General features: G+C 35.3%; 2 protein-coding genes across 51 annotated transcripts in view; both read left to right on the top strand.

The window, feature by feature from the left end:
* Positions 1-27,810, top strand: part of ttn.1 (titin, tandem duplicate 1) — a 140,935-nt gene that overhangs the window by 26,567 nt on the left and 86,558 nt on the right. For 2 of the 50 annotated variants that reach the window (XM_087268335.1, XM_087268323.1), the window contains 41 exons: positions 1,336-1,605; positions 8,969-9,259; positions 9,485-9,772; positions 10,214-10,330; positions 10,435-10,708; positions 10,795-10,978; positions 11,093-11,155; positions 11,251-11,518; positions 11,598-11,630; positions 11,933-12,142; positions 12,216-12,293; positions 12,380-12,406; positions 12,570-12,626; positions 12,722-12,766; positions 13,119-13,175; positions 13,496-13,567; positions 13,934-13,996; positions 14,207-14,287; positions 14,610-14,837; positions 15,034-15,135; positions 15,329-15,736; positions 15,880-15,966; positions 16,377-17,003; positions 17,193-17,249; positions 17,385-17,471; positions 17,639-17,698; positions 17,888-17,974; positions 18,136-18,219; positions 18,854-18,898; positions 19,278-21,068; positions 21,568-21,618; positions 21,709-22,104; positions 22,232-22,501; positions 22,587-22,862; positions 22,952-23,091; positions 24,731-24,857; positions 24,963-25,229; positions 25,466-25,732; positions 25,970-26,233; positions 27,368-27,507; positions 27,605-27,731. Coding sequence is in view for 14 of the 50 variants with exons in the window: in XM_087268355.1 (XP_087124481.1) it covers positions 8,969-9,259; positions 9,485-9,772; positions 10,214-10,330; positions 10,435-10,708; positions 10,795-10,978; positions 11,093-11,155; positions 11,251-11,518; positions 11,598-11,630; positions 11,933-12,142; positions 12,216-12,293; positions 12,380-12,406; positions 12,570-12,626; positions 12,722-12,766; positions 13,119-13,175; positions 13,496-13,567; positions 13,934-13,996; positions 14,207-14,287; positions 14,610-14,837; positions 15,034-15,135; positions 15,329-15,736; positions 15,880-15,966; positions 16,377-17,003; positions 17,193-17,249; positions 17,385-17,471; positions 17,639-17,698; positions 17,888-17,974; positions 18,136-18,219; positions 18,854-18,898; positions 21,568-21,618; positions 21,709-22,104; positions 22,232-22,501; positions 22,587-22,862; positions 22,952-23,091; positions 24,731-24,857; positions 24,963-25,229; positions 25,466-25,732; positions 25,970-26,233; positions 27,368-27,507; positions 27,605-27,731 (6,405 nt within the window). In the remaining 36 variants the exon portion in view is untranslated. The remainder of the gene's footprint in view (positions 1-1,335; positions 1,606-8,968; positions 9,260-9,484; positions 9,773-10,213; positions 10,331-10,434; positions 10,709-10,794; positions 10,979-11,092; positions 11,156-11,250; positions 11,519-11,597; positions 11,631-11,932; positions 12,143-12,215; positions 12,294-12,379; positions 12,407-12,569; positions 12,627-12,721; positions 12,767-13,118; positions 13,176-13,495; positions 13,568-13,933; positions 13,997-14,206; positions 14,288-14,609; positions 14,838-15,033; positions 15,136-15,328; positions 15,737-15,879; positions 15,967-16,376; positions 17,004-17,192; positions 17,250-17,384; positions 17,472-17,638; positions 17,699-17,887; positions 17,975-18,135; positions 18,220-18,853; positions 18,899-19,277; positions 21,069-21,567; positions 21,619-21,708; positions 22,105-22,231; positions 22,502-22,586; positions 22,863-22,951; positions 23,092-24,730; positions 24,858-24,962; positions 25,230-25,465; positions 25,733-25,969; positions 26,234-27,367; positions 27,508-27,604; positions 27,732-27,810) is intronic. The other 48 variants (XM_087268342.1, XM_087268327.1, XM_087268337.1 and 45 more) reach the window with 31 other exon arrangements.
* On the top strand, positions 2,472-4,018 carry spegnb (SPEG neighbor). Its single transcript, XM_087268375.1, has 2 exons — positions 2,472-3,408; positions 3,606-4,018. Exons 1-2 carry the CDS (start codon positions 2,955-2,957, stop codon positions 3,896-3,898), a joined length of 747 nt encoding a protein of 248 aa, XP_087124501.1. The 5' UTR covers positions 2,472-2,954; the 3' UTR covers positions 3,899-4,018.

Genomic DNA, 27,810 nt, shown 5'->3' with positions numbered 1-27,810 from the left:
GAAATATTTTTTTGTTTTTTCAAATATTTCCCAAATTATGTTTAACAGAGCAAGGCAATTTTCACATATAATATTTTTTTCTTCTGGAGAAAGTCTTACTTGTTTTATTTTGGCTGCAACAAAGGCAGTTTTTAATTGTTTTAAAACCACTTTATAGTTAAAATTATTAGCCCCATTAAGCTATTTATTTTTTTCGATCTACAGAGCAAACCATCATTATACAATAACTTGCCTAATTACCCTTACCTGCCTAGTTAACCTAATTTACCCAGTTAAGCCTTTAAATGTCACTTTAAGCTGTGTAGAAATGTCTTGAAAAATATCTAGTAAAATATTGTTTACTGTCATTGTTTACTGTCATCATGACAGATAAAATAAATCAGTTATTAGAAATGAGTTATTAAAACTATTATGTTTAGAAATGTGTTGAGAAAATCTTCTCTCCGTTAAACAGAAATTGGAAAAAAAAACAGGGAAGGGGGGGGGGGGTGTTAATATTTCTGATTTCAACTCTATATATAGAGAATATATATGGTTTTGATCCATATTCAAGTCCCAAAACATTTTTTTGCAAGTTGGCATAAAAGGTTTTTTTTCCTTTTGTATCAGTGACATAAGTTCAGCCAACTGATTGTCATAAATATGGAAAATGAGCTGAAATTGAACAGGTCACAAGAGTAAATGAGAAACTTGGAAACTAGAATAAGATCAGCATGGAAAGATGCAAGTAGGAAGGAAAGAAGACTGATAAAAAGACTGTAAAAAATTACAAATAGTATTCTGTAAATTTTGGGGACTTTACTGCTTTTCTTATAAAGATTTTGGACTAAACTCTTCTTTTGTGACAGGAAATTAGTCCTGTGCAGAAAAACATACATTACGAAAATATGTGTTGTGTGTTACTTTATTTGTCATGTGCTTTAGTGTATGTGTGTGTGTGTATGTAAAATGGTATGGATGATGACAATGCTGGTTATTCAGCACTTCACCACCTACCCACTAAATTATTTCCACACACTTTGCATTTCTTAGAATCAAAACGGCTTATGACTTGCCAACAATAAAGCAGCCATATTTATACCATTGCAAGCTCTTGAGCTTTATATGCAGATTTTTATGTATACAGTAAGTTTTAGTGAAGGATGGGCCCCATAAAAAAATATAAAAAAAAAAATATGTGAAACATTTTTTGTTAGATAATGAAAATCATAGTCTGAATAAAGATAGCTAGTGAAGTTATTATAGTTATTGTTATCAAGACGATCAGTACTTTTGATAGTAACAGAGAGGTTTTAAATATGGTTTTGCTGAAATCCGTTTAATTTTTATTCTCAGAAACCCCCTCCATCACAAAAGAATTACCAATGCTGGATGTAGAGAAGGTGACCAATGCTTTATTTGGAAGTGAGCTCATTGGTACTGCCCCATTTGAAATAAATGTGTTGAAGAGTAAAAGATTTGCCAATCCTGACAAAACAATATTTGAAGATTTAATTGAGTGTTTGGAGGAACGTCCTCTTGAAAGTTCTGATTTTGGGAAGTACCAATGTACCCTATCAAACGAAGTTGGAAAAATTGCCTCAAAATCAGTTGCAATCGTAAAAGGTTAGTATGCTTGAGAAAGACAAGAAGAATAATCGCTTCAGGTTCCAAGCACTAACATGTGTGATACTAACAGGCAGCGCGGGCTAAAAAAGCTAGCTAAAACTGTTAACAGTGCTTTCAGACAATTAAGCAGTTGCTGTTGCCATGACTTATTTTCACTTTTACATTTTCATGGTTGACCTGCAATATCACTATTTTTAACAATCTGAGATTAAAAACTCCAGTGCAATATAGTTAAGGGTAAAAGTACAGTACAACTTCAGAATTTTTATAAGATTTGACTTTTCAATCAACTTATACATCACGTCAGGAGACCACATAATATTGTAAATAACTTTCTTTTTGCGGACACTGGATTAGACTTGGCTATTTTGTAAACATTTTGACAGTATTTATTGCATTAAATTTTCAAGGCCAGTGGATTTCCGTAGAAATCAGTTTTTAGGTTTGTACTGTAATTTGTGTTGAATTTGTCTGGATTATAGTTAGTTGTTTAGCTTCTCTTGTTGTTAAAGGTTGGCACAAGGGTGCAGGCTCTTTGCTATCTAAACATTTTTGTTCACTCTTTCATTGTATATCTGAATATCACAGTTTGTATTGTTTTATTTGTGTTTGCCTCTGTCAAGAGATACATTGGCAATACATGGTATATGATTGTTGAAAAATTTGTTTTCTCTTGATCCGGATTTGCTTCATCATCTTGTTGTGGATGTTGGAAACAATGGTGGTTTTCTTGGTTTATGAATAATGGTTGTCTTGACCGTGGATTCTGGTAAAACCTAATGGAAATGCCCCTTGGTATCACTCTTGGAACACCATAAAAATATTTTTATCTTCTTAAAAATGTTCTTTGTCTTTTTGAGGAAACTACCCAACTTCATTGAAATGGTCTTGAAATTGAAGAGAATTCAAGAGAATCTTGCATTTCGAAGAAACTTCAATGGAAGAAAACCTTCAAAATAGAGTCATTCAATCTTGTGCCATTGATCATGGAAAACAGCTTTTAGTCTGTTTCTTTGTCTTAGTCGGCTAATTGTCAACTTCTTGACATCTTGACTTTACCGGAACTTCTACAATTTCTTGAAGGATGAATACATGAAATATGACTCACAAATTGTCTTGGCACTTCTTGGATCTTGGATTCTTGGATGTCACCAGCCACATGCACTGCTCAAGTGACACAACCTCATGTTGTTCTTCAAAGCTTTACCTCTTAAATGTAATGAAGAAATTTTATGAAAATGGCAGAGGAATGGAAAACTATGTTTGTACTAAAATGTCCTCAAGAGCAATAGAAATGTGGATGTCAGTGTTCTTCAAAAAAAAAAAACTGTCATCCTTTAAATCACATGATGGTTACTTTGTTGAACATGCATTTCTGTAATCATGACCTTGCATTGAAATACTTTAGGCTCATTATGGTGAACAGATATAATGCCTTCGGAAACAAAATTTTATATCTTCAATCTCCCATTTTTAGAAATATAACCTCAGCTGTACTGTTTCTCACAGCATCAGAACCAGCCCGCTTTTTGAGGAAACTGAGCAACATTTCCATCCCAATGAGCCAAAAGTTGAGACTTGAGTGCAAATTCACTGGAGACCGGAAATTGTTTGTGACCTGGTACAAAGATGGCAAACAACTCTATGCATCGTACAGATACAATACAACAGTCACAGATAACTCCTGCACACTGGAAAGCCTTCAAGAATGTGACAACACCACCACAGGGATATATTCGTGTGAAGTTTCAAATGCCTTCGGAAGAGAAATTTGCCATGCTACTGTGACTGCAGTGACTGGTTTGTATACTAGGATTTCGGTAATGCTGTATATATTTTATTTGATGATTCTTTAGGTAATTATTTTGAGCTTTTCAATTTTAAAGAAAGTTATTAGTAATTATAACCTCAAAAATGGAAATCAGACTGTAAATGAAACAGAAACAGGGTTGTAAATTATTTCCTAGACTAAAGCCTCTTAATCCTCTTCACTTCAGAACCTGCCCGCTTTGTGAAGAAGTTGACAGATTTATCTATTCCAATGAGCCAAAAACTAAGGCTTGAATGCACATTCACTGGAGCTCCAAAATTGTTTGTTACTTGGTACAAGGATGGCAAACAGCTCTATGCATCCTATCGATACAACACCAGAGTTACAGCAAACTCCTGCATCCTGGAGTGTCTTCATGAGTGCAACAATGAGACTACAGGAAGATACTCATGTGAAATTTCAAACATTTATGGAACGGATAAATGTGATGCTCAAGTAGTGGCAGTCACAGGTTTGTAATTATGCTGCACACTTGCCTGCTAGTCTTTCAAACATTTATACTCATTTGGCCCATTTCCACTGAGCTGTTTGGTTCAAAATATTCAAGTATGGAAAGCATTTCCATTCGTTTCAACAGAGGTCCACAGAGTCAGAGGTGCCAAGATGCCTCATAATGGTGGAACTAGACATGCTGTTGAATGGCAACACAGGAAGTGTAATTTTTGACACCTTAATACAATGATACCATGCAGCAAAAATCCATACTGAAAAAACTTGCCAACTTCTTGTGACAAACATGCCACATGCCATGAAGCAAACACATCTACATTATGTCCTCCATTGTTGTTTTTGTGGCTGTTCTCTTCATATATAAACATGTGGAAATCACACAGGGTGCTGTTCCTCTCTATTTGCCACACTTCTTGAATTTATATAATAAACTTAAATGTGCAACAGACACGATATGTAAATGGCCTATTCAGTTTTCTTCTTTGAGCCAGAATGATGTCAATTCACAACTTTCTGCCACACATCATGCCTACCGAGTAAGGGCACTGTTGGAAGTAGAAAAGCAAACCTTATCAGTGTGACCCATAGCGACCAGCACAGCACTATACTGATCTGAATCATCCCGCTCAGTGAAAACAAGGCAATACCAATTTAGACTGTTTGTCACCTGGGATAGTGTATTTAGTCATTTATTCTTATATAAAATTTTTATTTAAAAAATGTAAATATAAAGGGATTGTTCGATGGAAATTTTAATTATGTTATCATTTACTCTATCTCCCTTTTCACAAACCTGTTTGAGGTTGTTTTTCTAGAGCAAACTTCTAAATAATCTGAAACCATTGGATTCCATACTTTTATTTTTTTCTACTTTGGATTTCAGTGGTTACAGTTTACTAGCATTTTTCAAAATATCAAAACGGAAAATATTTTGAAACCATTTGCGAATGAGCACATAGTGAGTAAATGTAATTTTTTTGGGTGATCTATCCATTTAGACTACTAATTTTGGCCTTCACAGTTTAATTTAAGGATACCAATAATTATATGCACTGAATTGCAAATGACACTTCTCCAGTATATAGGCTTATATATCATTCCTTGACTAAAACATCTTAATCCTCTTCACTTCAGAACCTGCCCGCTTTGTGAAGAAATTGACAGATATGTCTATTCCAATGAGCCAAAAACTAAGGCTTGAATGCACATTCACTGGAGCTCCAAAATTGTTTGTCACTTGGTACAAGGATGGCAAACAGCTCTATGCATCCTATCGATACAACACCAAAGTTACATCAAACTCTTGTATTCTGGAGTGTCTTCATGAGTGCAACAATGAGACTACAGGACGATACTCATGTGAAGTTTCAAACATTTATGGAACGGATAAATGTCATGCTCAAGTAGTGGCAGTCACAGGTTTGTAATTTGTACTGGACTCTTGCCTGCCCGTCTTCAAAAGTTCCATACCCATAGATTTTGCCCATGGATATGAAAGGAATAGTTTGATATTGCAGCGTTGGACCGCATGTCATCTGGAATGGTGTATATTTGGTTGGTTATAGGTTTTTTAAGCAACAATAGTTTGTGCGGCTGTGAAATTTTGCACGTTCCTTGAAGTAGCTCTGTTGAATTGTCTTTATTGAAGTTTATCTTGATCTGTATCAAGGCTATAATGAGAGCTGGCATGTTTTTTGAGTGCTTGTTGTGGGATATTCATCAACTTGCTTTTGCATCTGCAAGTTTTTTGAGGCACGCTTGAAAGATATTGCATACTTCGCCAAATTTGAGAAGTTTTACATTTCTGAAGAGCAATCTGCATGTTGTAAAGGTTGATATGTTTTGTCGTTGTCGTGAAGGAAGTCATTTAAATGGATTTGATGCTCTCCTTATCTTAGAGCCTGCCCGCTTTGTGAAGAAGTTGACAGATGTGGCAATCCCAGTCACTCAGAAACTGAGACTTGAGTGTACATTCACAGGAGCGCCAAAGATCTTTGTCACATGGTACAAAGATGGAAAGCAGCTATATGCATCATACAGATACAACACAAAGGTCATTGGGGACACTTGTATTTTGGAATGCCTCCATGAATGTAACGATGCTACTCCTGGAAAATATTCTTGTGAAGTATCAAATTCCATTGGCACTGATATCTGTCATGCCAATATAACTACATTTACAGGTTGGTATACCATCATGGTCTACATAGTTACAGATTTCTTGCATGATCTGGCAGACATGGGATAAATATAATTTCGCTTATTTAATATTCTCAGAACCTGCCCGATTTGAATTGAAGCTTAAGGACAAACAAGTCGCCATGAGCAAAAACCTGAAGCTTGAGTGCACATTTACCGGAGCTCCTAAAATTTTTGTCACCTGGTACAAGGATGGCAAACAACTCTATGCCTCTTATAGATATAATACTACAGTTGTTGGAAACACCTGCACTCTAGAGTGTCTACATGAATGCACTAAAGAAACTCCTGGAAAATACTCATGCGAGGTGTCTAATTCTTATGGAAAGGATATTTGTCATGCTGAAGTGACCACTTTTTCCGGTTAGTACATTTTTAAAAGGCTCTTTATCCAAAAAGATAATTAGTGTTGGACGGTTTCATGTTGTTTCCTTAAAAGAAGGCAGTATTTTGCAAGGATGTTCATATGGTGTTGTTCCTCTTAGGACCTGCTCGTTTTGTGAAGACACTCACTGACCAGAGTCTTCAGCAGGGACAAAAGCTGAGGCTTGAGGCCTCCTTCAAAGGAATTGGAAAAATCTTTGTCACTTGGTACAAGGATGGCAAACAGGCCTATGCTTCATATAGATGCAACACAAAAGTTATCGGAAACACTTGCGTTTTGGAATATCTTCATGAGTGTGATGAGAATACTCCTGGAAAATACTCTTGTGAGGTTATGAATGAAGATGGTTCGGATATTTGTCATGCGCTGGTTACCCTTGGGACAGGTTCGTTGGATGCTATTAATTTGAGTGTTTGCAAATCAGTAATCAGTTTTTCTATTTTTTACCATAACTTTCTAGATGCTCCGTTTCGTCCTCAAAGACTTCTTTAATCCCATAAAGAAATTTTTTTTCTAGATGTAAAATCCAAATGAAACACTGGAGTCATTAACAGAGGAAATCATTCCAAATGAATGAAAACATTTAATATTTGGTTAATAATATTATCATATTTTTTTATAACTAATATTTATCCATACTGAATTAGCTTAGTTTTTATTTATTTATTTATTTTTCATTTTTATTGTTTTACATTTTAACTAATTTTCAAAGCAGCACTTGCTCACTTAAGATTTTTATTTTATTTTTAATTTTATACATTTTTAATTTACAATAAAAGCACTAGTGCAAACTAGTAGTGTAATATATCACAAAGCTTACGGTTTGGATCACATTATGGTTTATAATCAGTGATCTGACCTTTTTTCGGATCAGCCACAAAGGGGAGGAGACAAATGTAATTTGCTTTCCATTTATTAAAAAACAATACTGCAAGACACTTTTGGTTTCATAAAATAAAATGTCGCCTCAAAGCAAGAAGGTTGCTGGTTTAAGCCTCGGCTGGGTTGGTTGGTGTTTCTGTATGAAGTTTGCATGTTTCCTCCGGGTGCTGCGGTTTCCCCAACAGTCCAAAGACATGCAGAACAGGTGAATTGGGCAGGCTAAATTGTCCGTAGTGTATGAGTGAATGAGTGTGTGTGGATGTTTCCCAGAGATGGGTTGCAGCTGGAAGGACATCCACTGCGTAAAACATATGCTGGATAAGTTGGCGGTTCATTCCGCTGTGGCGACCCTAGATTAATAAAGGGACTAAGCTGAAAAGAAAATGAATGTATGAATGCTGATTTAGTAATGCACTCAAAGCTTTTTTATTGATAGAAGCATTGAATTTGTAAAGAATTATTCAGTGGCATATTTTTTATGGCTGGTTGTCAACACCTTTTGGTAAAATAATATAATTTCTGCCTACAACTTTCATGATGGTGATTTTAATCTTTACCATAAACATCAGTGGTTCTATCTAAACTATAAACTGTTATCCCAGCACTTCTGTGTTATTTGACTGTTACTTCATAACTCAAAAGAGTAAAGACTGAATCTCTTTCTTGATTTTTGCATTTTTCAAAACATATTTGAATGCAGCGATTTGAAGGATGCCATCATTTATAATTTATGTTACGTGGGTGTTGAGATCACGGTCTAACTAATCGTGCAGCTTAAACTGAATGCATTAATGCAGACTAAATGAGTAGTAACAGAAAACGCATTTAATAACCTAAGAAACCCGCCACAACCAGAATAACCTACCACGACTTCCTCTGTCATCGTTATATTTTACAGGATAGCCTAAATGCTTTCATACATGTGATTTAAACGATGCGAGAAACAATCTCTCTTTGTTCATTACAAATTAAATATTAATCTGTAAGTAAAAGAAAATTATTAAACCACGAGTCACAAACCATGGGTTGTGATCCGTACGAGTCATGGATCAATCATGATCCGTAACACCCCAGTGCAAACCCAAACATTTAGCAAAAATGCATTCAATAATCCATTTAGTAGAACTGACTGCTTCTTGTAGTGCACTGCTTACACTTATGGCTTAAATTGTAATATTTGAATGTTTAATCTGACATGTAATATTACATATTTAATAAATATTAAACATGTAATATGTGTAATCAAATTAACAAATTGTGACTAGTCTAATATGCATATTTTAATCAGCATTTCTACTTTAAGATCTCCTAGTCCACTTCTCTGCTGTACATTTAAGAGGCATCAAGTCTGAAAGGCTAGATTAAAAGTGCAATGGCAGGGGCATTTAGCAAAATGGAGCACAACAATTAATACAAGAGAAATTGCAACTGTGGATACAACTGCACGTCCTGCAATTTTGTAAACAGAATGTATGATGCTTGTCATGTCAGATGCTTGTCATGTCATGCAAATAATTATACTTTTTTAATGGAAACAAAAAAAATGTTACATTAAAAAAGAGTTTTGCATTCAAATTGAGTGACCTTGTGTATGTAATGTGTTTTGCTTTCAGAGCGCAAAATTCCACCAACCTTCACCAAGAAACCCTCAGAGCACATTGAGGATGCAGAGGGAAAATTGGTGAAGCTTGAGAGTCGAGTATCTGGGTCACAACCTCTATCTGTAATCTGGTATAAAGACAACAAAGAAATCAACACTTCTGACATCTATGACGTTTCCTTCAAGAGCAACGTGGCTGTGATGTGTCTCAGGAAAGCCACAGTCACTGACAGTGGCGTTTATACATGCAGCGCTTCTAATGAAGCTGGCACTGCCTCCTTCCAGGTGGTGGTTAACATCACAGGTAGTCAATAAAATCTTTTTGCATGATTTCTTATTTCTCTTTTCCTCTTTGCATGTTTATTTTGGGAAATTCTCTTTCTGTGATTGTACTTATTTCTGTTGTGCATCATGTTTTATTGCATAAACATTTTCACTATAAAGCACAGATCAAAAACTGAAATGATTCCTGGTTATTACTTTAAAGCACAGATGAAATACTAAAATTATTCACTTTTTTGATATCTAGAGCAAAAAAGGCCTCCAACCTTTGACATTCCCCTCAAACCAATGACAGTGAGTGAGGGTGAAAGGCTAAACCTTAGCTGTCATGTGTGCGGGTCTCCCCCAGTGAAGATTCAGTGGATGAAGGACAGGAGGGAGGTTACATCCTCTGCTAGCACCAAGATGACATTTGTAGATGGCACAGCCACCCTGGAAATAAACCAGGCATCCAAAACTGATGCAGGAGATTATCTGTGCAAGGCAACCAACAACGCTGGCAGTGAATTCTCAAAGACCAAAGTCACAATCAAAGGTAATTAGAAGGTTACTATGAATCTGACATTGTGAATGCATTCAGTTAAAGAAAATGTTTTATTTAAACATAATTCTTGGTTTGAAGACTTCATTAGCGTTTCATTTTCTACTTTTGGGTGTCCTGTAGTATTCACAACCTTTCAAGTGGTACAAAGTAACATCTTTATCATCTTAATTTCCAAATCTTTTTAAATCCTATGAATCATAAGGATCTTGCTGTTTCTTGTAAAGTTTTATTACTCAGTTGCTATGTTTTACTCTGGTCTTAATAGTATTTTCATTTTTCCATGTGCATTTATTCTTGAGTTGTCGAAGGATCTTTTTAGATAATCGTTGTTTGTTGTTTTTCACATTTATGATGGTTTAAAGCAATGCGCAAATTGTTTATACATTTATATAAATATATATTAATGTGTTATTCATTGCTGGAATTGCTCAGATAAAGCAGGTGTAGCACCTGCAGCTGCCCCGGCAGCTCCCACAACACCTCAGGCAACTAAAAAACTGGATAACTTGTTCTTCATTGAGGAGCCCAAGAGCATTCATATTGTTGAAAGTAAGTTCTGCTTCTTTACAACAGTGTAGATATGTCATTTATGCAGTAGATAAGAGCTAAATGCTGATTTACTTGATGGAATCACATCATATTCTGGATTACAGAGGGTACAGCTACCTTTATTGCTAAAGTCGGTGGTGATCCCATTCCCAATGTGAAATGGATGAAGGGCAAATGGAGGCAGATGACTCACGGTGGCCGCATCAACATTCAACAAAAAGGTCAAGAGTCTAAGCTGGAAATCAAAGAGGTGACCAAATCTGACTCTGGTCAGTACAGATGTGTCGCCTCCAACAAACATGGAGAAATTGAGTGCAGCACTGACTTGAATGTTGATGAGAAGAAAGAGTCTGGGCCAGAGGTGGTCAAACTGAAGAAGTGAGTGGGATTTTCTTCAGCAAGAAAGGCTCAGAATCTCTACTGTGTAATAATTATAACCTTGCACTCTTTTTCGTTACATTCAGGACTCCTTCAAAGCAGAAAAGTCCTAAGGAAGATAAAGACATTGACATTGTTGAGTTACTAAGAAATGTAGATCCAAAAGAGTATGAAAAATATGCTCGCATGTACGGCATCACAGACTTCCGGGGTCTGCTTCAAGCTATCGAGTTTCTGAAGAAGGAGAAGGGTGAAGAAAGTGGAAGACCGGTATATACATTTTTTGCCTTAATTGATGATCTTAATCTTGTGTTTTTGTACACCTTATTGAGGTACACATTTACTACAAATAGCTTTAATCAGTACTCTTGTTTTCTGAATTAGGAAGAGGATGAGGATTTGGCTAAGCTTGTGTCTGATTTGCAAAGGAGAATGGAAAACAGTGAAGTATGTTCCTTCTTCGGGAAGTTCAAAAACCACTGCTTCAGTTTTCACTCTAAATATATTAATGACCTAAATTTATCATATTTTTGCTTTCGCAGCCTGTTACCCTGCTTAAAGACATCACAGATCAGACAACACAACTTAACAAAGAGGCAGTGTTTGAGTGTGAGATTAAAGTAAACTATCCAGAAATTACACTGGCTTGGTATAAAGATACACAGAAGCTAGAAACTAATGATAAGTACGACATTAAACTTGTGGGAGACCGTCAAATATTGAAGATCAAGAACTGTCAGACCAGTGACCAAGGAAATTACCGTGTCGTTTGCGGACCACATATATCCAGTGCCAGATTGACAGTTTTGGGTAAGTCCATTTTAAAGACCTTAAACTTTTTATTTAAATTAGCATATTACACATTAAGGCACGTTTACCTCTTCTACAGAGAGTCAAGATCGTGTGCAAAAACCATCACCTGGTAAGAGGGTGTAGATGCATTGTAGTGTAGTGCTGTGTATATTGACAGATATTAAACAACAGATTGACAGTATGTCAGAATGAGAAGGAACGGCCAATAGAATTTTCATTTATGTAAGGACTAGAAGTGACTAACCTCTTGTTTTTCTACTAGCAAATGCTCTCTTAATACTTTAAAAATCGCTTGGGTATAATGTGTGAGTGTGTGCTTATTTTAAGCACATGTATATTTCTTCTTATGTCCTTATTTTTCTTGTTTATTTATTTTGAGACATTTAATCATTCCAATTATTTTATTTCTAGCTGATCAAATTCAATTCACCAAGCGCATTCAAAATATTGTGGTGAATGAGCGTCAGTCTGCCACTTTTGAGTGCGAGTTGTCTTTTGACAACGCAGTCGTCACCTGGTATAAAGATGCATGGGAGCTCAAAGAGAGCCTGAAATATACCTTCAAGTGTGAGGGACGAAGGCACTTTATGATCATCCGTAATGTAACAGCTGATGATGAAGGTTTGTACATTAGCCCTTGTCTGTAAATACAGAATAAAACCAATTTAAACTAACCTAAGTGAAAATCTTTTAGGCGTGTACTCTGTGATTGCGCGCCTGGAGCCCGTTGGTGAAACTAAAAGTACAGCTGAGCTTTATCTGTCAGGAAAAGGTAAATCTAAAAAATCAGCAGCATCACTTTGTGGCTTGTTTGCTAGAGTTTAGTCAACGGCAATTATATTTGACCTTCTTTTGCAGAATTTGAAATAAGAACACGTTCATTTGGTAAGTGGTTGTGCACGAAAATATTTCTGAGGATTAATCATCCTTTTGTTCCCTACCCCAATTAATATCTGCTAAGTTTAACAAAAACTACATTTATTTAAAGATTTTAGAAACTAAACTGAAAACATTAAAACTAAACTAAGACTGATCTCGACCTATGCAGATGTTCCTGATACATCGATACATGTGCCTGATGTATCATCCGTGATTAGTTTAAAAGGTAAGACTAAACTAAATATATATCAGAGAAGTCCACAAAGTCCTGCTGTTTCACTTCACCTGATAACAATTTAATTGTTACCTTCTACTTAAAAGATGAATCCTCAGAATTTCACTATGAAGAGACGTTTGAAACTACAGGTACTATTTCAAATTAAAAATACTTTCTGATGTTTCTTAACAATTAAAATGATCTTGCAAAGTGCACTAAGTCCCTAAAATATACTAAGTGTTCATAATTTCAACTCTAGATTGGATTGATAAACTAATATTACCATATAATTAGCACCCCACCTTGAGCTTACCCTAACAAAACCTAAAAAGATGCTTAATTAAAATGAAACTAATTTAATAGTCCCATCATAATTGTGTTTGTGTGTGTTAGTTTCCTTCTTTCTTTTTGTAGTCTTTGTCTTTACACTAACATTAGATCTTAATAGGATATTGTCCAACATTGCTGTTAAAAGCAAATGTTTTTTTTATGGTATGGTAGAGTGTCAGAACTGGACATTTCAAGAGGAGAGCGTTACTTATGCATCTTCATTGCAAGGTATACTGTGCCTAACAGTCTTAGATTCTTTAACTAAGAGCATAACATTTTGCTCATCTTGTGTGAACTTCCTTCACTCATCTTCATCTTTTAATATTCTTTTTTCTCTATATTTTGTCTTTTGTTTTGTGTATTCCTTCTTTTTTTATTTGTATGAATATGTATACTGACTATATTAAACATCATCACCACCCATCCTTTATCATTAACATGTTTAATTCACAGGTATTGTGCTGTAAACTCTGTCTGTCTGTCAGTATGTTCGAAACAGAATTTATTTGTCTATGTTCATGCCAAAGTATGTTCTTGTTTCTCATTAGAAATGAAGAAACCCATTGAGGAGACTGTAACAAAACGTGTTGTGGAAAGAACAGAAGAGGCACCTAAACAAGGTATTGACCAAAGGCAAAATGCTTGTGGCAGATTTTGCTTATGGCTGTCCTCGATTATCTCTTAACATTTACGTGTGCCAAGCCAGCTGCTTATTTTTTCTCCTTCATTTGTTTACTTACAACATATTGTCTGTGCTAAACCAAAAATGTTTTTTGGTTCATTCTTTGTGTATGTGTCATTGTGCAGTTGTGTGTTGTACAGTTATTGTTTTTTTGTGATTGTAGTTTTGTTATATATCATGAATGTTCTTTCTTATTGCTTGTGCAATCATGCTCAGAGCATAGATGCTTTGGCTACATGAACTCTGCTTAAGCCTTGCAGTTTTTGTTTTTTTAACAAAGCTGATGTCTTTTATGTATCTAAAGTTATGATGGAAGCAGAAGAGAAACCTGAAACAACCTTTGTAAAGCCTACAGTTCCAGAGAAAGGTATTAATGTGTCTTTGCTTGGAAAAAACATTGTCCTCTGCTATAATCTTTGTATTTTGTATGAAATAATTTAGATCAAATTTGTTTTCTTATTTGTGAGATGTATGTCTGTATGTTACCATGTCTTTATGTGCTTTTATAAATGTAGTTCTTTGGTTTGAAGATGCTAAATTCACGAATAACTTTTCCTGATGACATAATATTTTAAAGAACCTGAAGTCAAGAAACCTGTTGAGGAAAAAGTCTCTACTGTCAAGGTGACAGAGCAAAAAGAACAACCCACACAGCAAGGTATTATCACCAGTATGTCTTTTCAGTGTGTATACTGTGTTATATACTTTGATTGCACATCTAAATATGTTGAGTTTAATTGTTTGTGTATTATTTGTGTTTGTTTATGTGTAACTGTGATTTGCATTTGTAAAATGTTGTTGATGTTGTTGTTGTCATTTTTATTGTAATATGTCAAATAATCTTAACATCTTGAGATTTAATATACTAATCAAAAAGACTCTTGTGTTACTATTCCTATGTTGTTTTGTTGTCATTCTTCTTTGAGAACTGAATGCAGTGTCAGTGTTACTTTACGGTGTTTTAAAACCTACACCCTCAGAGCCTAAACCTCAGATGACAGCAGAACCAAAGGCTTCAGTGACTGAATCAAAGCCTGAACCCAAATCTGAGCCAAAAGCCTTACCACAACCTCAGTCAGAGCCCAAACCTGAACCTAAAGCTACACCAAAGCCTGAGCCCAAGCCTGAACCTAAAGCTACTCCAAAGCCAGAGCCAAAGCCTGAACTTAAGCCTGAACCAAAGCCTGCTTTTGCACCATCTGTCAAAGGTATTGTGTGTGATTATTATTATTGGTTTTGTGAGTCAGCATGTCTTTATGTTTTACGGACGTGTTTTTGCAAAATATGTGTTGTCCTCAACTTATAGGATCAATCTCTTTCTTAACTTAATTATTTAAAGTCTTGTTTGCTTTTTACTTTGGGGTTATACTTCATGCTACTTTGTTTTTTGATGTTCTTTAAAAGTTCCTGAAGTTCCAAAGAAGCCAGAAGTTGCACTTCAATCATCTTTAGCTATTAAAAAAGATGTGGCTTTAACTGCAAAGCCAGACACTGCTCAAATAAAAGGTAACTCTTAAATCTTGATAGTTAAAAAGCATCATTATTGAGTATAATTCTTGTGAGCGGTCTTAAAAATCTATTTTGGCTGTTGTCTGTAAATGGTGCTCTTGGAATGCATGTGAAACTCTTGATCTTCTTTTTTATCTTCTGCATTATACCATGATTGCAGTATCTTTTTAACAAATGTGTTCTTTTGAAGCTCTTGTGGAGATGAAAGAAATAGAAATACCTCAAGAAAAGCTAGATAGAAAACCACAACCTGCAGTTGTTGCCGCTGAGCCTCCAAAAAAAGAAGTCTCTGGACTAATACTCAATGAATCTATCAAAGATAATTCTTCAATTCTCTACGAGTCTTCAAGTGTACAGCCTGCTAGTCGACCTAAACCCACACTACCTGAGCCAGTTAAACAAGAGGTTATGACAAGTTCACCAGAAGCTAAAATTGAACCAACAAGAAAGCCTCCAACCCAAGAAGTTTCCAAAGAAGAACCAGCCAGAATGGTTGAGCCTTCATCTAAAACTTCAGAGTTACCTAAAAAGCAAGTTACACCGAAGAGTGAACCAACCCCCAAAATCAGTGAGCCAAAACCTGCTCATCCAGAGAAAGGTATTATTAAAACTTCAAGTTATGCTTTTTAATATGTCCTGCAATATTGGGGCAGTAATCAGTACACACTTTTTGGTGTATGATCTTGCTTACTCTTGTTTTTGTAATGTTCTTTGTCTGGTATTACCTTTATATTTACAAAGTGGTTGAAGTAAAGGCTGCAGTACAACCATCTGAGAAAAAGCCTGTGACTAAAGCAAAAATGGAGACAGAGATGCCCCCAGCCAAAGGTATGCTTGGTTGGTCATGAGAGATACAAATTATTTTTGTATCTCTGGATTACTAGATCTGTTTGCATTACAAAAACAGATCTCCCATTTTTTTTTCCAGCATAACAATTATTAACATTTTAATCAAAGTTATCTGGAGAATTATGTTTAGTATCATTAATATATTAATAAGCAGTAGATAAATGATTTTAAGTGCCTTCAATCAATAATTATAGAAAAGTGTGCGTTATGGCTATTCATTTGTAAAATTAAAGACTACCCCAGGTTAAAATAAGCAAATTAATAGAATATTAATATGAGATTTGTTTTTATAATGCTTTGCTTGCTTCAATGTTGGCGTGCATGATTTGTTAAAAATCTCTTCTGCCACCGTTGCATGGTGCAATCTTGAAAATCTTTCATCTTTAAAGTCTTTTCAGCTTCTGAGAAGAAAATTGACCAAATTCCCTGTACTGTGGAAGTTACAAAGAAGACTTGCATGGAGGAAAGGCTGTTGAAGGAGGGAATTGTAGAAGACATGCCTTCTCAACTTGAGGATTTATTTTTTCATCATGAGCATGTTGTAAAGGTGGATGCAAGTCATCACAGTACAGAATCACCATCTGACAATTTGAGGATAGTTGAAACAGAGCTTCGCCAGAAGCCAGAACCTTCTTTTGAACTAATAAAAACAGAAGAGATTTCTGAGATGAAACAGACCAAACAAGAAATCCTCATTGAGAAAAAGGAAAGGAAATTAGAGACATCTACTATTGAAACCTCTCCAGAAACTGTGGTGAAACCCAACATTAAGGCACCATTAAAAAAGCATGACACTGTGGCAGATAAAAAGAAAATGGCTAAAAATGTCTCTTTGCAAAACATAGACGATAGCCCAAGAAAAGAAATGGCCATTCAGAGAGAAATAGAAGTTCATATGCAAGAATATGTTCATGAAAACAAGAGATACCAGGAAGAAACCCCTCAGACATCACCGGTAGTGATGCCAAAGGAAACTGAAACAAAGTTGAAGGAAGAGCGTAACGCACTTGAAAGAGGTAAAGATTATAATCTTCAGCAAATGCCTCAAATGGTATATTGCAGTCTTTACTTGATTTTATTTGCCTTCAGGTATTTGCCGAATAGGCAATTGTGATTTAGTTTTATCTGTCTTTATACATTGCACTTGCATTAGCAAGTTCTTCTTTAGTGTCTTTTATCTTAAATATGTCAAAATTCTTAATTAGATGAGAAGACCCAGGCTGTGTCAGAACTTGTTTCAGAAGTTGTATCAGCTAAAAAAGGTACATAACGGAGGGCTGTGAGAATTGGTGCTATTTCTCTTTAGTTCTTAAATCAGTGTGTGATAATGTGTTTGTAAAATTATCTATACATTTTATTTCTTGATTGTGACCATGGTTTACTTATTTTATTTAAAGAATCAGAAATAGTGAGGAAACCTGAACCAGATGTTCTTAAGCCAGCTGTGGCTCCAGTTGAACAGAACACATCACTCCCACAAAAAGGTATTCAACAAAACTGAAAGAAAGCCTGTGATAAAAGTCACTGTCTTTTTTCTCTTCTCTTGTCATAATACTTATATTTTCTTTGGTCACTCCAGTTACACCTTTTCAACATGTGCTTGTTTTTTTTTTTTTTTTTAATTGTGCTTATGGTATTGTTTTAATTGAAGAGCCAATTGTTGAAAGGAAACCATCTCCCGAGGCACCAAAGCCAAGTGTGGCTTCAAAAGGTATTCATTGTGGCAAAGTTATTTTCTGAACTGTTTGTCTTTGTTATGTGTTTATGTGTTGTTTGATGTTAGTCTAACAATCTTTTTCTTTGCACATCTTTACATGGTCTTTGTCAAGTCAAATAACATCTTATTCCACATTTTTCGATGTTGTCCGTACATGTGATTATGTCACTGTTTTATTTAAAGAGCCAACTGTTGAAAAGACCTCAGTTCCTGAAGAATCAAAGCCAACTGTGGCTCTGGTCGAAAAGAAAATAATATCTCCCCCTAAAGGTAAAGCAAAACTGGAAAGCATTTTGCTGGTCTTCACCTTTAGTATGTGAGATTGTTCTTATTTGTGTTCATCTTTAAGTGTTCCCTGTCCAGTCAGATAACTTCTTATTCTGCTTATTTCACTGTTGTTGGTTTTGATTGTGGTATTGTTTTATTTAAAGAGCCAGCTGTTGAAAAGAAACCATCTCCCGAGGCACCAAAGCCAACAGCAACTCCAGTTGAACAAAAAGTCTCTCCTCCCACAGGTAGAGTGCCTGTTTTCATGTCATCTTTACCAAATGTTATTGTTTTGGTGTTCCATAGCTTTAACGTGTCTTTGTGCTCTTCAATGTCTTATGTGTTTAATATTTATCTTTTAAATCTTGTTGTGTGATTACATGTTTGTCCGAATATAATTACTTGACATTGGCAATGTTTTATGTTTCTTATTCACAGTTATGTTTGTGAAGTGGCTAATGATGTTTAAAAATGTACCATAAGTTAATGTGTACATTCAAAGTTGATCTTACCTTAATGTCTTTTCAAACCTCCATTACTTTCTTTTGTATTTTAAAAACCTTGAAGGAGATATTAGTAGAATGGCTGATATACTGTCTTTTATAAAAATGAAATTAGATAAAGACCAGGGACTGTCAAGACACAAAATACTCAAACAAAATTGCACATGACACAATGACAGAATATTCATTTTCATTGAAAAATAGATATTTGGATATTTCGCTTCAGGTATTTTTTTCTGAATTCCATAGACATACTGTGAAGTTATGCAAAGACTTAGAAAAAAAAATAGGAGAGTAAATGGTGATGCGATTGAAATATACCTTTTATATCTTTTATGTTTGTGGTTATCGTATTAATCTGAAATGATTTCTGAAACAGATGCAGGCAAGGGCCCCGTTTCAGCTCCTGGACCTGCTCCCAAAGGTATGTTACATTGTGACTGACATTCCAGAAATCAATCGTCCAAGGTTTATTTCTCAAACATATTTAACTCAGCTTTTCAGGCATCACAGTTCACATGTCAGCTTGGTGTTATGTATGTTTTGTCGCTTTTATTTTTAATTTTTGGTATATGTTTATTTATTTTTACCAATTATTTTGATTAGTTTTTGCAGTTTATTTGTATGCTGTACATTTAAGTCAGTGTCGTTTTCAGGGTTGAAGTTAATGTCATCTTAATTACAAATTGATAAAAAGAGGATTACATTGATTACTTTAGCTTCAACCCTTTTGGGTGTACATGTGTCTTATGTCTTGATTGTACTGTCCATGTTATGTGATATTGTGACATTTATCGTCTCAGAAACAACTAGCACCACACAAGCACTTCTTAAGCAGCAAAGTAAAATTCACATTCAGGAAGATGGAAAAATTGAAATGGCAACTCTAAAGAAAGTAACCAAAAGATCCAAGGAACATCAGGAAGATCGTGATCTTATATCACTTAAGAAAGCTATCAAAATTCACCATGAAGAACCATCAACAGAAGAAGAAGCACTTCTACGAAATGTTAAGAAAGCTGAGATAGTTGCAGATGAGATGAAGTATTCAGAAGCTGTTACTGAAGTCAAACTTAGCAGCAGTTATGAAGTCACAGAAGATACTTGGTCTTATGAAACATCTACAGAAGCTGAGAAACTGTCTAAGTGTGAAGAAAAGAAAAAGGAGTACAAGGATGTGAGGGAGAAGAAAGAAATGACTCTTGAAATGGGAGTAAAAGAAGATAAATTCAAAAGTAAAAAGGAAACTAAAATTCCAAAAGAAAAGGAACCTGAGATACCTCAACCAACTCTAAAAAAGGTTATCAGATCAATACCAGCTGAGAAAGAAAAGGAGGCTGTGAAATTAAAACCAGTTGAAAAACCAGATAAAGCTGTTGCTGGTCCACAGAAAGACAGCAACATTGACAGAAGCAAAGACAGTATTGGTGTTCAAAAACATGAAAGACTTTTAAAAGACGAGCCTCTTTCAAAGAAGAAAATAGAAGTGGCAGCTACAGACCAAAAAGCTGAAGAATCTGTAATGCCAAAATTATCTGTTGCTAAAGATGAAATTTCTGAAGAACCTATGAAATTTCCAAAGAAAGGAAGGGGAATTCCACCACAAGATCAGAAGCCAGAAACTTTTACATTAAAACCATTTTCCAAAGAATCACAGGCTAATGTAACTGCTGAAAAAGTTCCTAATGAACAAAAAGAGAAAATTGATGATAAACAGCTCGAGAAATTAGTACCACATCAAAAATTAAAGGAACCTCACATTCAGGTAAAAGAACCAGGAAAAAGTGACAAATTAAAGGAAGAGACTGAAAAGATCAAACAGCTAGAGCCACCACATGAGTATCTCCCAATGAAGAGCATGTCTACTCCAGAAAAGACGACACAGGAAGGACCCAAGGAAGAAGAGAAAGAAATGATCAAAAAACATGGAAGTATTCCAGTAGATAAAGCAAAAAAAGAAGAGGTATCATTAAAACCTGTAGAAGGAAGAACTGCAGAAAAAACTCCATCGCCAAAGGTAGATAAACCAAGTCCTCAAGTCACATCACTGATTAAAAAGAGTCCAAGAAGTGATGATAAACCAGAAATGTCAAAAAAGATTGGTGTTACACCAAAGAAAATGGAGGATAAGAAGGAAATATTATTAAAACCTGTGGAACTTAAAAAGACTCCCTCGCCAAAAGCTGAGATTTCAAAACCTAAACCCACTGAAAAAATTGCAATGGAAAGAAAATCTAGTGCAAAATTACCCCAGAAAACTTCACCAAAAGATTCAGTTGAGTCAGTAATTCTGAAGAAGGTCCCAAAGGCAGTCTCCCCCAAAGAAGAAAAGACGATCAATGAACCTCCTTTGAAAACAAACAAAGGCAAGGTGCCAGTGGTGAAGGAGTTGTCACCTAGTGTTTTGGAGCTACAAAAGATTCCTACACAGCAAGAGGAGGTAGTTTATGAACATGAGCAGGATGCAGAGGATAATGAAGAGGAAGAAACTTGGGGATGGGAACTTACTCCTCAGGATAGTTATGGGTCTGAAACCTATGATGACATCTTGGAGGATGGGGTTGTGGAAACCCCAGGAATGGGTGACAAGAAAGGTGAGATGGTGACACCAAATGCTCACAACTGGTCTCTCATCGCTCCTTACAATTATTCCAAATAATATCCACTCAACCCAACTTCAAACATACCCTTTAACACATCTTCATTTTTCTAATGTTTGTCTTTTGTTTGTCCTTCCTTTCGTTTGTTCATGTCATTCCTTTGATGTTGTTTGTTCTTGTTTGTTGAATTTCTTTCATTCTTGATTCATCGTACCCTCTTGATGTAATGTTATATGTTGATAAGTCCTGTTCTGTAATGTATCCGTTTGTCTGTCAAATATGTGTTTCACTGTCATTCTCTGTCATTCGTTCCTTCATCTTCATTTGTCATTTTCATGGCTTTCATTTGTCCTGAGCTTTTTTTGTTTAAATAATTGTCATTAATCCCATTTATTTAATCATTGAAATGTATTCATAGTCTACCAACAAAGCAGACATCTTGAATTTAACATTTTAAGCTTTAATTACTAGAATAACATTGTTTCAATAATAGATGGAAAGCCAAAGGAGGAACCAGCCCCAGGCAGAGGCAGAGGACTGAGACGTATGTTCATAATGTGCATTGAGATGTTCATAATTTAATAACTTGTCGCTGGCCCAAAATTGTTAAATTGTATTATTATTATTATTGTAGCAAGACAAACTCCATCTCCTGGTGATGCTGGACGGGGTAGAGGGAAACCTGGTGGTGGTGGTGATAAGCCACCTGGAGAATCACCATTTGGGTTCCAGCTCAAAGCTGTCCCCTTGAAGTTTGTGAAGGAGCTTCAAGATATTGTGTTGCAAGAGGCTGAGTCTATTGGATCTTCTGCTGTATTTGAGTGCCAGATCTCTCCATCTACTGCTATCACCACTTGGATGAAAGACGGGAGCAATATCAGGGAGAGTCCAAAGCACAAATTCACATCTGATGGCAAAGATCGCAAGCTGCAAATCATTGATGTACAGCTTTCAGACACTGGAGAGTACACGTGTGTTGCAAAGCTTGGCAACAAGGAGAAGACCTCAACAGCTAAACTTGTAGTTGAAGGTATTTGCAACTGATATTTTTCCATGTGTAATTTCTGTTCTTTCTAACATTGATGTTGTGGCGCTCTGTAAAGTCTAGAAAAAATGTATTATCGTTAATGTTGCATTTCTTATTTATTCTTATATAGAATTACCTGTGAAATTCACAAAGAATCTGGAAGAAGAGACCTCCGTGCTCAAGGGACAGCCAATGTATTTGACCTGTGAATTGAGCAAGGACAAAGATGTGGTCTGGAAGAAGAACGGAAAAGAGTTGAAGGAGATTCCTGGCAAAATTCAAATCAATATTATTGGCCTGCAGCGTGCCGTCACAATCCAGGACATGAACGATGATGATGCTGGTGTTTACACATGCGAGTGTGAAAACATCAAAACTGAAACAAATGTCAAGGTTATTGGTATGTATTTGATTTAATCTATTTTGGCAATTTCTTTTGGTGAATTCACAGCCCTTTTGAATTCACCCATGCATGTATTCAACAGAGATCGTTAGGGACTGGTTAGTGAAACCATTGCGGGATCAGCATGTGAAACCCAAGTCCACTGCTACATTCAAGGGCGAGCTCTTTAAGGAAACCCCGAACTGGAAGTGGTACAAGGGTAATGACGAAATCCCTAATGAGCCTACAGACAAGACTGAGGTGAAGAAGGAGGGTAAAGAGATCACCCTTACAATTAAAAATGCCCAGCCTGATGATGTTGCTGAGTATGCTGTAGAGGTTGAAGGCCGCAGATATGCAGCAAAGCTAACGCTTGGAGGTATGTAAATAATATATAAATAAATATAAACAATGACTGTGGACTGTTCTACCAACTAAAAAGGTTGTATACAACTTCTACCTGTTCAGAGCGCGAAGCTGAGATCCTGAAGCCTCTTGCTAGTGTGGAGGTGGTTGAGAAAACTGAAGCCAACTTTGAAACTGAAATTTCGGAGGATGATGTGCCTGGAGAATGGAAACTTCAAGGACAGGTTCTGACAAGATCACCGGTAAGACTCCATTTAAACTCCAAAGGTGTGCTCCAATAGTTATTCGCCATGTTGGGGAATTTACTTTACAGTTTTTCTCAAACACTTTGGTACGTTTCTCAGATCAGAATTGAAATTTGCAAAACAGTAAGTGAATTTCTCAAAACAACATGCATTAGTATCTAGATCAAAATCATTAGATAATCTCTCAAAAATAAATATTTGTGTCAATGAGCATGTCAGTGCCATCAGAATGAGAAGCCTTTATGTCATTGTGGTTGGGGGAGAAGTTAAAAGTGCTTCTTTTCGCTGTATTTGGACCTGAGAAATGGAGGAAAACTAGTGGAAATTTGGCAGGAGCAGCTGTGCCTGTTTGACTTGTCATCTGAGCAATATTACAACTGGGTCAAAAAAGAATAAAGTTGAGGAGAAATTGCTAATTCCTCTCAAAGGCCATGTGAGCAAAATAAGCTCATGTTCTACCCCAATAAAGGCTTTTTTCTTATTATGTAGTTAATTACTAAAGATATACTACGTGAACTCGGGTTGTTTCCATGTCACTTGTGTTTGTAGAACGAGACACAGTTGTCTGCAATTCTCCTATTGTTAAGTCATGCAGTGTGAAACCCTTTTTCGCTAATCCATCATGCAGTGCAGTTGTGGGGAATTAGACTATTCAACAGAGAACTATTATAAAACATTTTGATCAACATGACATAAGCTACTTATAATGTAGGAAACCTCATCATCATTTGCATGGTAGTACCAAAGCATTTGTAACTTGTTCAAAAAAACTGAGAAGCTGTTTTTTAATGTGCACAAGTGATAATAGCTGTGTTTCCATCCAAAGATGCTAATTAAATGTATGTGCATAACTGGAATATCGCATATAATAAGTAGCCAAAGAGAAAAAAATTGTCACTTTCTGATTAACGGTCACCTATATCAAAAGTAAAAACTGAATTTGCTGCAGTAGGAGAAGCTGGGTCAATCTTTTCTTTATTTAGTAAATGACTTGCACCTCAGAAGACAATCCTGACTTGCAATGAATGCGCGGTGGTGTTTAAAGGCATCAGACTAGAAGCACAGGCGATCTTGACAATTGTGAATGTAATTAATGATATAGTAAACACTAATACTGAAATGGTTAAGACATTTTAGAATGACCAAAATAACATTTCAGATATTTTACAATGTGCTCCACCTGCTGGTTTTTCCATTCACACACATTTTAATCATCACACAATCTTTTATAACAAAATCACATTTTTTAAAATCGACTTTTTTTAATACGCTTACTGGAATTTGTTTGGTAAAAGTGTTTTTGTCGTAGTTTATGCATATCTTTTCTTATGGAATAAAAAGTTTATCCTACTCAGTTTTGCGCATATGTTTTTCAAAATTTATGCGCATCTTGGCGATTCCATCAACCAGTTTTTTATGTGTATAAAAATAGCTGGATGGAAATGCCAAGATGCACATACATTTTAAAAATGTGCATAAAAAAACATACGCGCAAAACTGAGTAGGATAAACTAATGATGTGAAGATTGAACAGGTAGTTTTGAGAATTTAAATTCTCATCTGAGAAATGTACCAGCTAGCAGTATGAATATAAGAATTATTTTTATTTTAAATGTAATTTTAAAATCTATTTTAGACATGCGACATCAGATCTGAGGGAACAAAACGATTCCTCACAATCAAGAATGTTCAGCTGGACCAGGCTGGCGAAGTTACATATCAAGCTCTTAATGCTGTGACAAGTGCTATGCTCAACGTGAAAGGTAAGAGAACAATGAATGTTTTTCTTAAACAAAATAAAAGACAAATTCTGTGTTTCAAATGTGGATGAGTGATTGCTATGGACAATGTTCATTCATGCCTACCAGAGTTGGAAATGGAGTTCACAGTCCCACTGAAAGACGTTACTGTGCATGAAAAGAAACAGGCAAAGTTTGAGTCCACCATCAATAAGGATGTATCTAAAGTGATTTGGTTTAAAGGTTCTGATATTATTACACAAGGAAATAAGTATGAAATCATTGATGATGGAAAGAAACACATACTCATTATAAATAACTGTGCCTTTGAGGATGAGGGAGAATACAGTATTGAGGTCTTGGGAAAATCGTCAAAAGCAAAAATGATAGTAGAGGGTAAGTCTTGGTTATCATCTTGGTTAGTGAACTGTTGGTCAAATTATTTTCTGACAAAATTTAACCAAGCGTGTTTATTAATGAGTAGCCTAACAAATAACAAATAATAAACAAAAATGCTAATAAAATTACTTTTCTAATAAACTCACTAATAAATTCACTCATTTTCCAAGTTTATTGTATAACCATTTATTGCGCCCATAGTAAATTTTTTATGCAATAAACTAATGTCATAGGTATGAGGCTGAACTTCACTTCAACATTAAAGGACCTAACAGTGAAGGAAGGTAAAACAGCTGTATTTGAGCTTGAGCTCTCTCATGAGAATGTCCCCGTGACATGGTACAAAAATGAAATAAAAGTGCATCCAAGCAGAACTGTGTTCACCAGTGTGGTGGGAAAGAAACATACACTAGAAATAAAAGAAGTATCACTAGATGATACTTGCCAAATAAAAGCAGAAGCTAAAGGAATATTCACAACGGCTAATCTGCTGGTGATAGGTAATTGTATTTTTATTTTATCATATTTATTTCATCAAATGAACAAATTCTTGTCCCCTATTCCCTTATTCTCAACCCTATTTTTGTTTTTAACCAATATATATATATATATATATATATATATATATATATATATATATATATATATATATATATATATATATATATATATATATTGCGTAGATCATTTTTCATGTTCCAGTTTCTGAATTTTAACATGGCAATCTGTTTTTACAGAGGGCGATGCATTTTTTTCCGTCAAGTTACAAGATTACACTGCAGTTGAGAAAGATGAAGTCACGTTTGACTGTGAGCTGAGTAGGGATGTTCCTGTGAAGTGGTTCCACAATGAAATTGAAATTAAAGCCTCCAAGATGGTTACCATAAAAGTCGAAGGCAAACGAAGAATCCTTAATCTGAAGAAAGTTGAGAACAAAGACAAAGGAGTATATGTTTGCGACTGTGGAACAGACAAGACTTCATCCAACCTAAACATTGAAGGTATGTAATCAGGGTTTCTCATAGTTAACTGGGTAATAGCTAGATACAATCCTTTAGTGGTGTACAAATCTCACGATTCAAATCACACTATGGTTTTTGAATCACTGATCGGACCATTTTTTGGATCAGCAAAAAGGGAGAAGTCAATTGCTTTCCATTTATACAAAAATATTACTGCAAAAACCATTGGTTTTAGCAAACAGAACTTAGAACTTGTAATTTTAATAAAAAAACATATATTTAAAAAAAGAACCAGCTGAAAAAAAGGAAAATATTCAATATAAAATATGATCTTTGTTTACTGTTGCTGATAATGCTAAATATAGAAAAATAACATCTTGTACAACATATCATATTTATTTTAAATAAATGACTCAACAATTCACACATAAAACTTAATGTTGCATTATAAGTGTATCATTTTGAAAACCTATTCAGTGACATAATTCTAATAGTTGTTTGTCGCCACCTATTGGGCAAACTATGAAATTGCTGCAACATTCACCAGCGTCAAGTCCCATTAAATGGTGATTTTAATCTTTACCATAAACATCAGTGCTTATATCTGAACTTTAAATTGTTTGTAACCAACTAAAAAACTGTAAAAACTAAATCTCTCTCGATCAAAATCAGATTTGAATGGAGCGCTTCAAAGGATTAATAAACATATGCAAATCTTAATCATCTATCATTCATGTTGTGCGGGTTTGAATTGAGATCACGATCTTTTAATGTTTAATTGTGCAGCATTTACACTGAATGTGTTAATGCAGGATAAACAAGCAGTGACAGAAACCCCTTTAATTAATAGCCTAAGAAACCATTTAGGTTTAACCACAGTTTTTTTCATCATCATTATATTTTACAGGGAAGCCAAAATGCTTTCATACACATGATTTGAATGGTGTCGGAGGCAATCTATCTGCAATTGCTATAAATGTTGGATTAACCTACAAGTTCAAAAAAGTTATTCATCTGCGGGTCATGTGTGTTCCTGAGTTGGGATCTGTACACCCATACTATATCTTAATCCTATCTGCAGTACAAAGACTGAAAATTGTATTGTGTTATATTTGCTATTTTTTTTAAATGCAAAATAGCGATTTATTTTAAACAAATTTTATTTTATTCAAGCTCGTGACATCAAAGTAGTCAAACCAATTTATGGTGTTGAGCTCTTTGATGGTGAGACGGCACGTTTTGAGGTGGAAATCTCCGAAGATGATGTCCATGGCCAGTGGAAACTGAAGGGCGATGTCTTATCTGCATCACCTGTGAGTATATTTGCATTAACAAGTCTTTTTACATGGACATACTAAACTTGCAACTTAAAAAGAGGTCTTTTTTTTCTAACTTTTATTTTGTCAACAGGATGTTGAAATTATTGAGGATGGGGCAAAACACACATTAACACTCTACAACTGCAGAGTCTCCCAGTCTGGAGAGGTTACCTTCCAGGGAGCAAACGCTAAGTGTTCTGCAAACCTTAAAGTTAAAGGTATTTAAATTTGTAAACTTACTACTGAAAATGTCTTTAATGTTATATAGATTATTTTAGTTTTGTAATCTAATCTTTC

This window comes from Danio rerio, chromosome 9 (genome assembly GCF_052040795.2).
Source record: "Danio rerio strain M-AB ecotype USA chromosome 9, GRCz13ab, whole genome shotgun sequence".
NCBI lineage: Eukaryota > Metazoa > Chordata > Actinopteri > Cypriniformes > Danionidae > Danio > Danio rerio.
This window is presented reverse-complemented; position numbering and strand designations above follow the sequence as displayed.

Excerpts from the sequence above, each read along its gene's own strand:
- spegnb (XM_087268375.1), top strand. The coding sequence starts at position 2,955 with ATGATGGTTACTTTGTTGAACATGCATTTCTGTAATCATGACCTTGCA. Across the intron at positions 3,409-3,605 it reads TACTGTGACTGCAGTGACTG|AACCTGCCCGCTTTGTGAAG; the intron begins GTTTGTATACTA and ends TCTTCACTTCAG.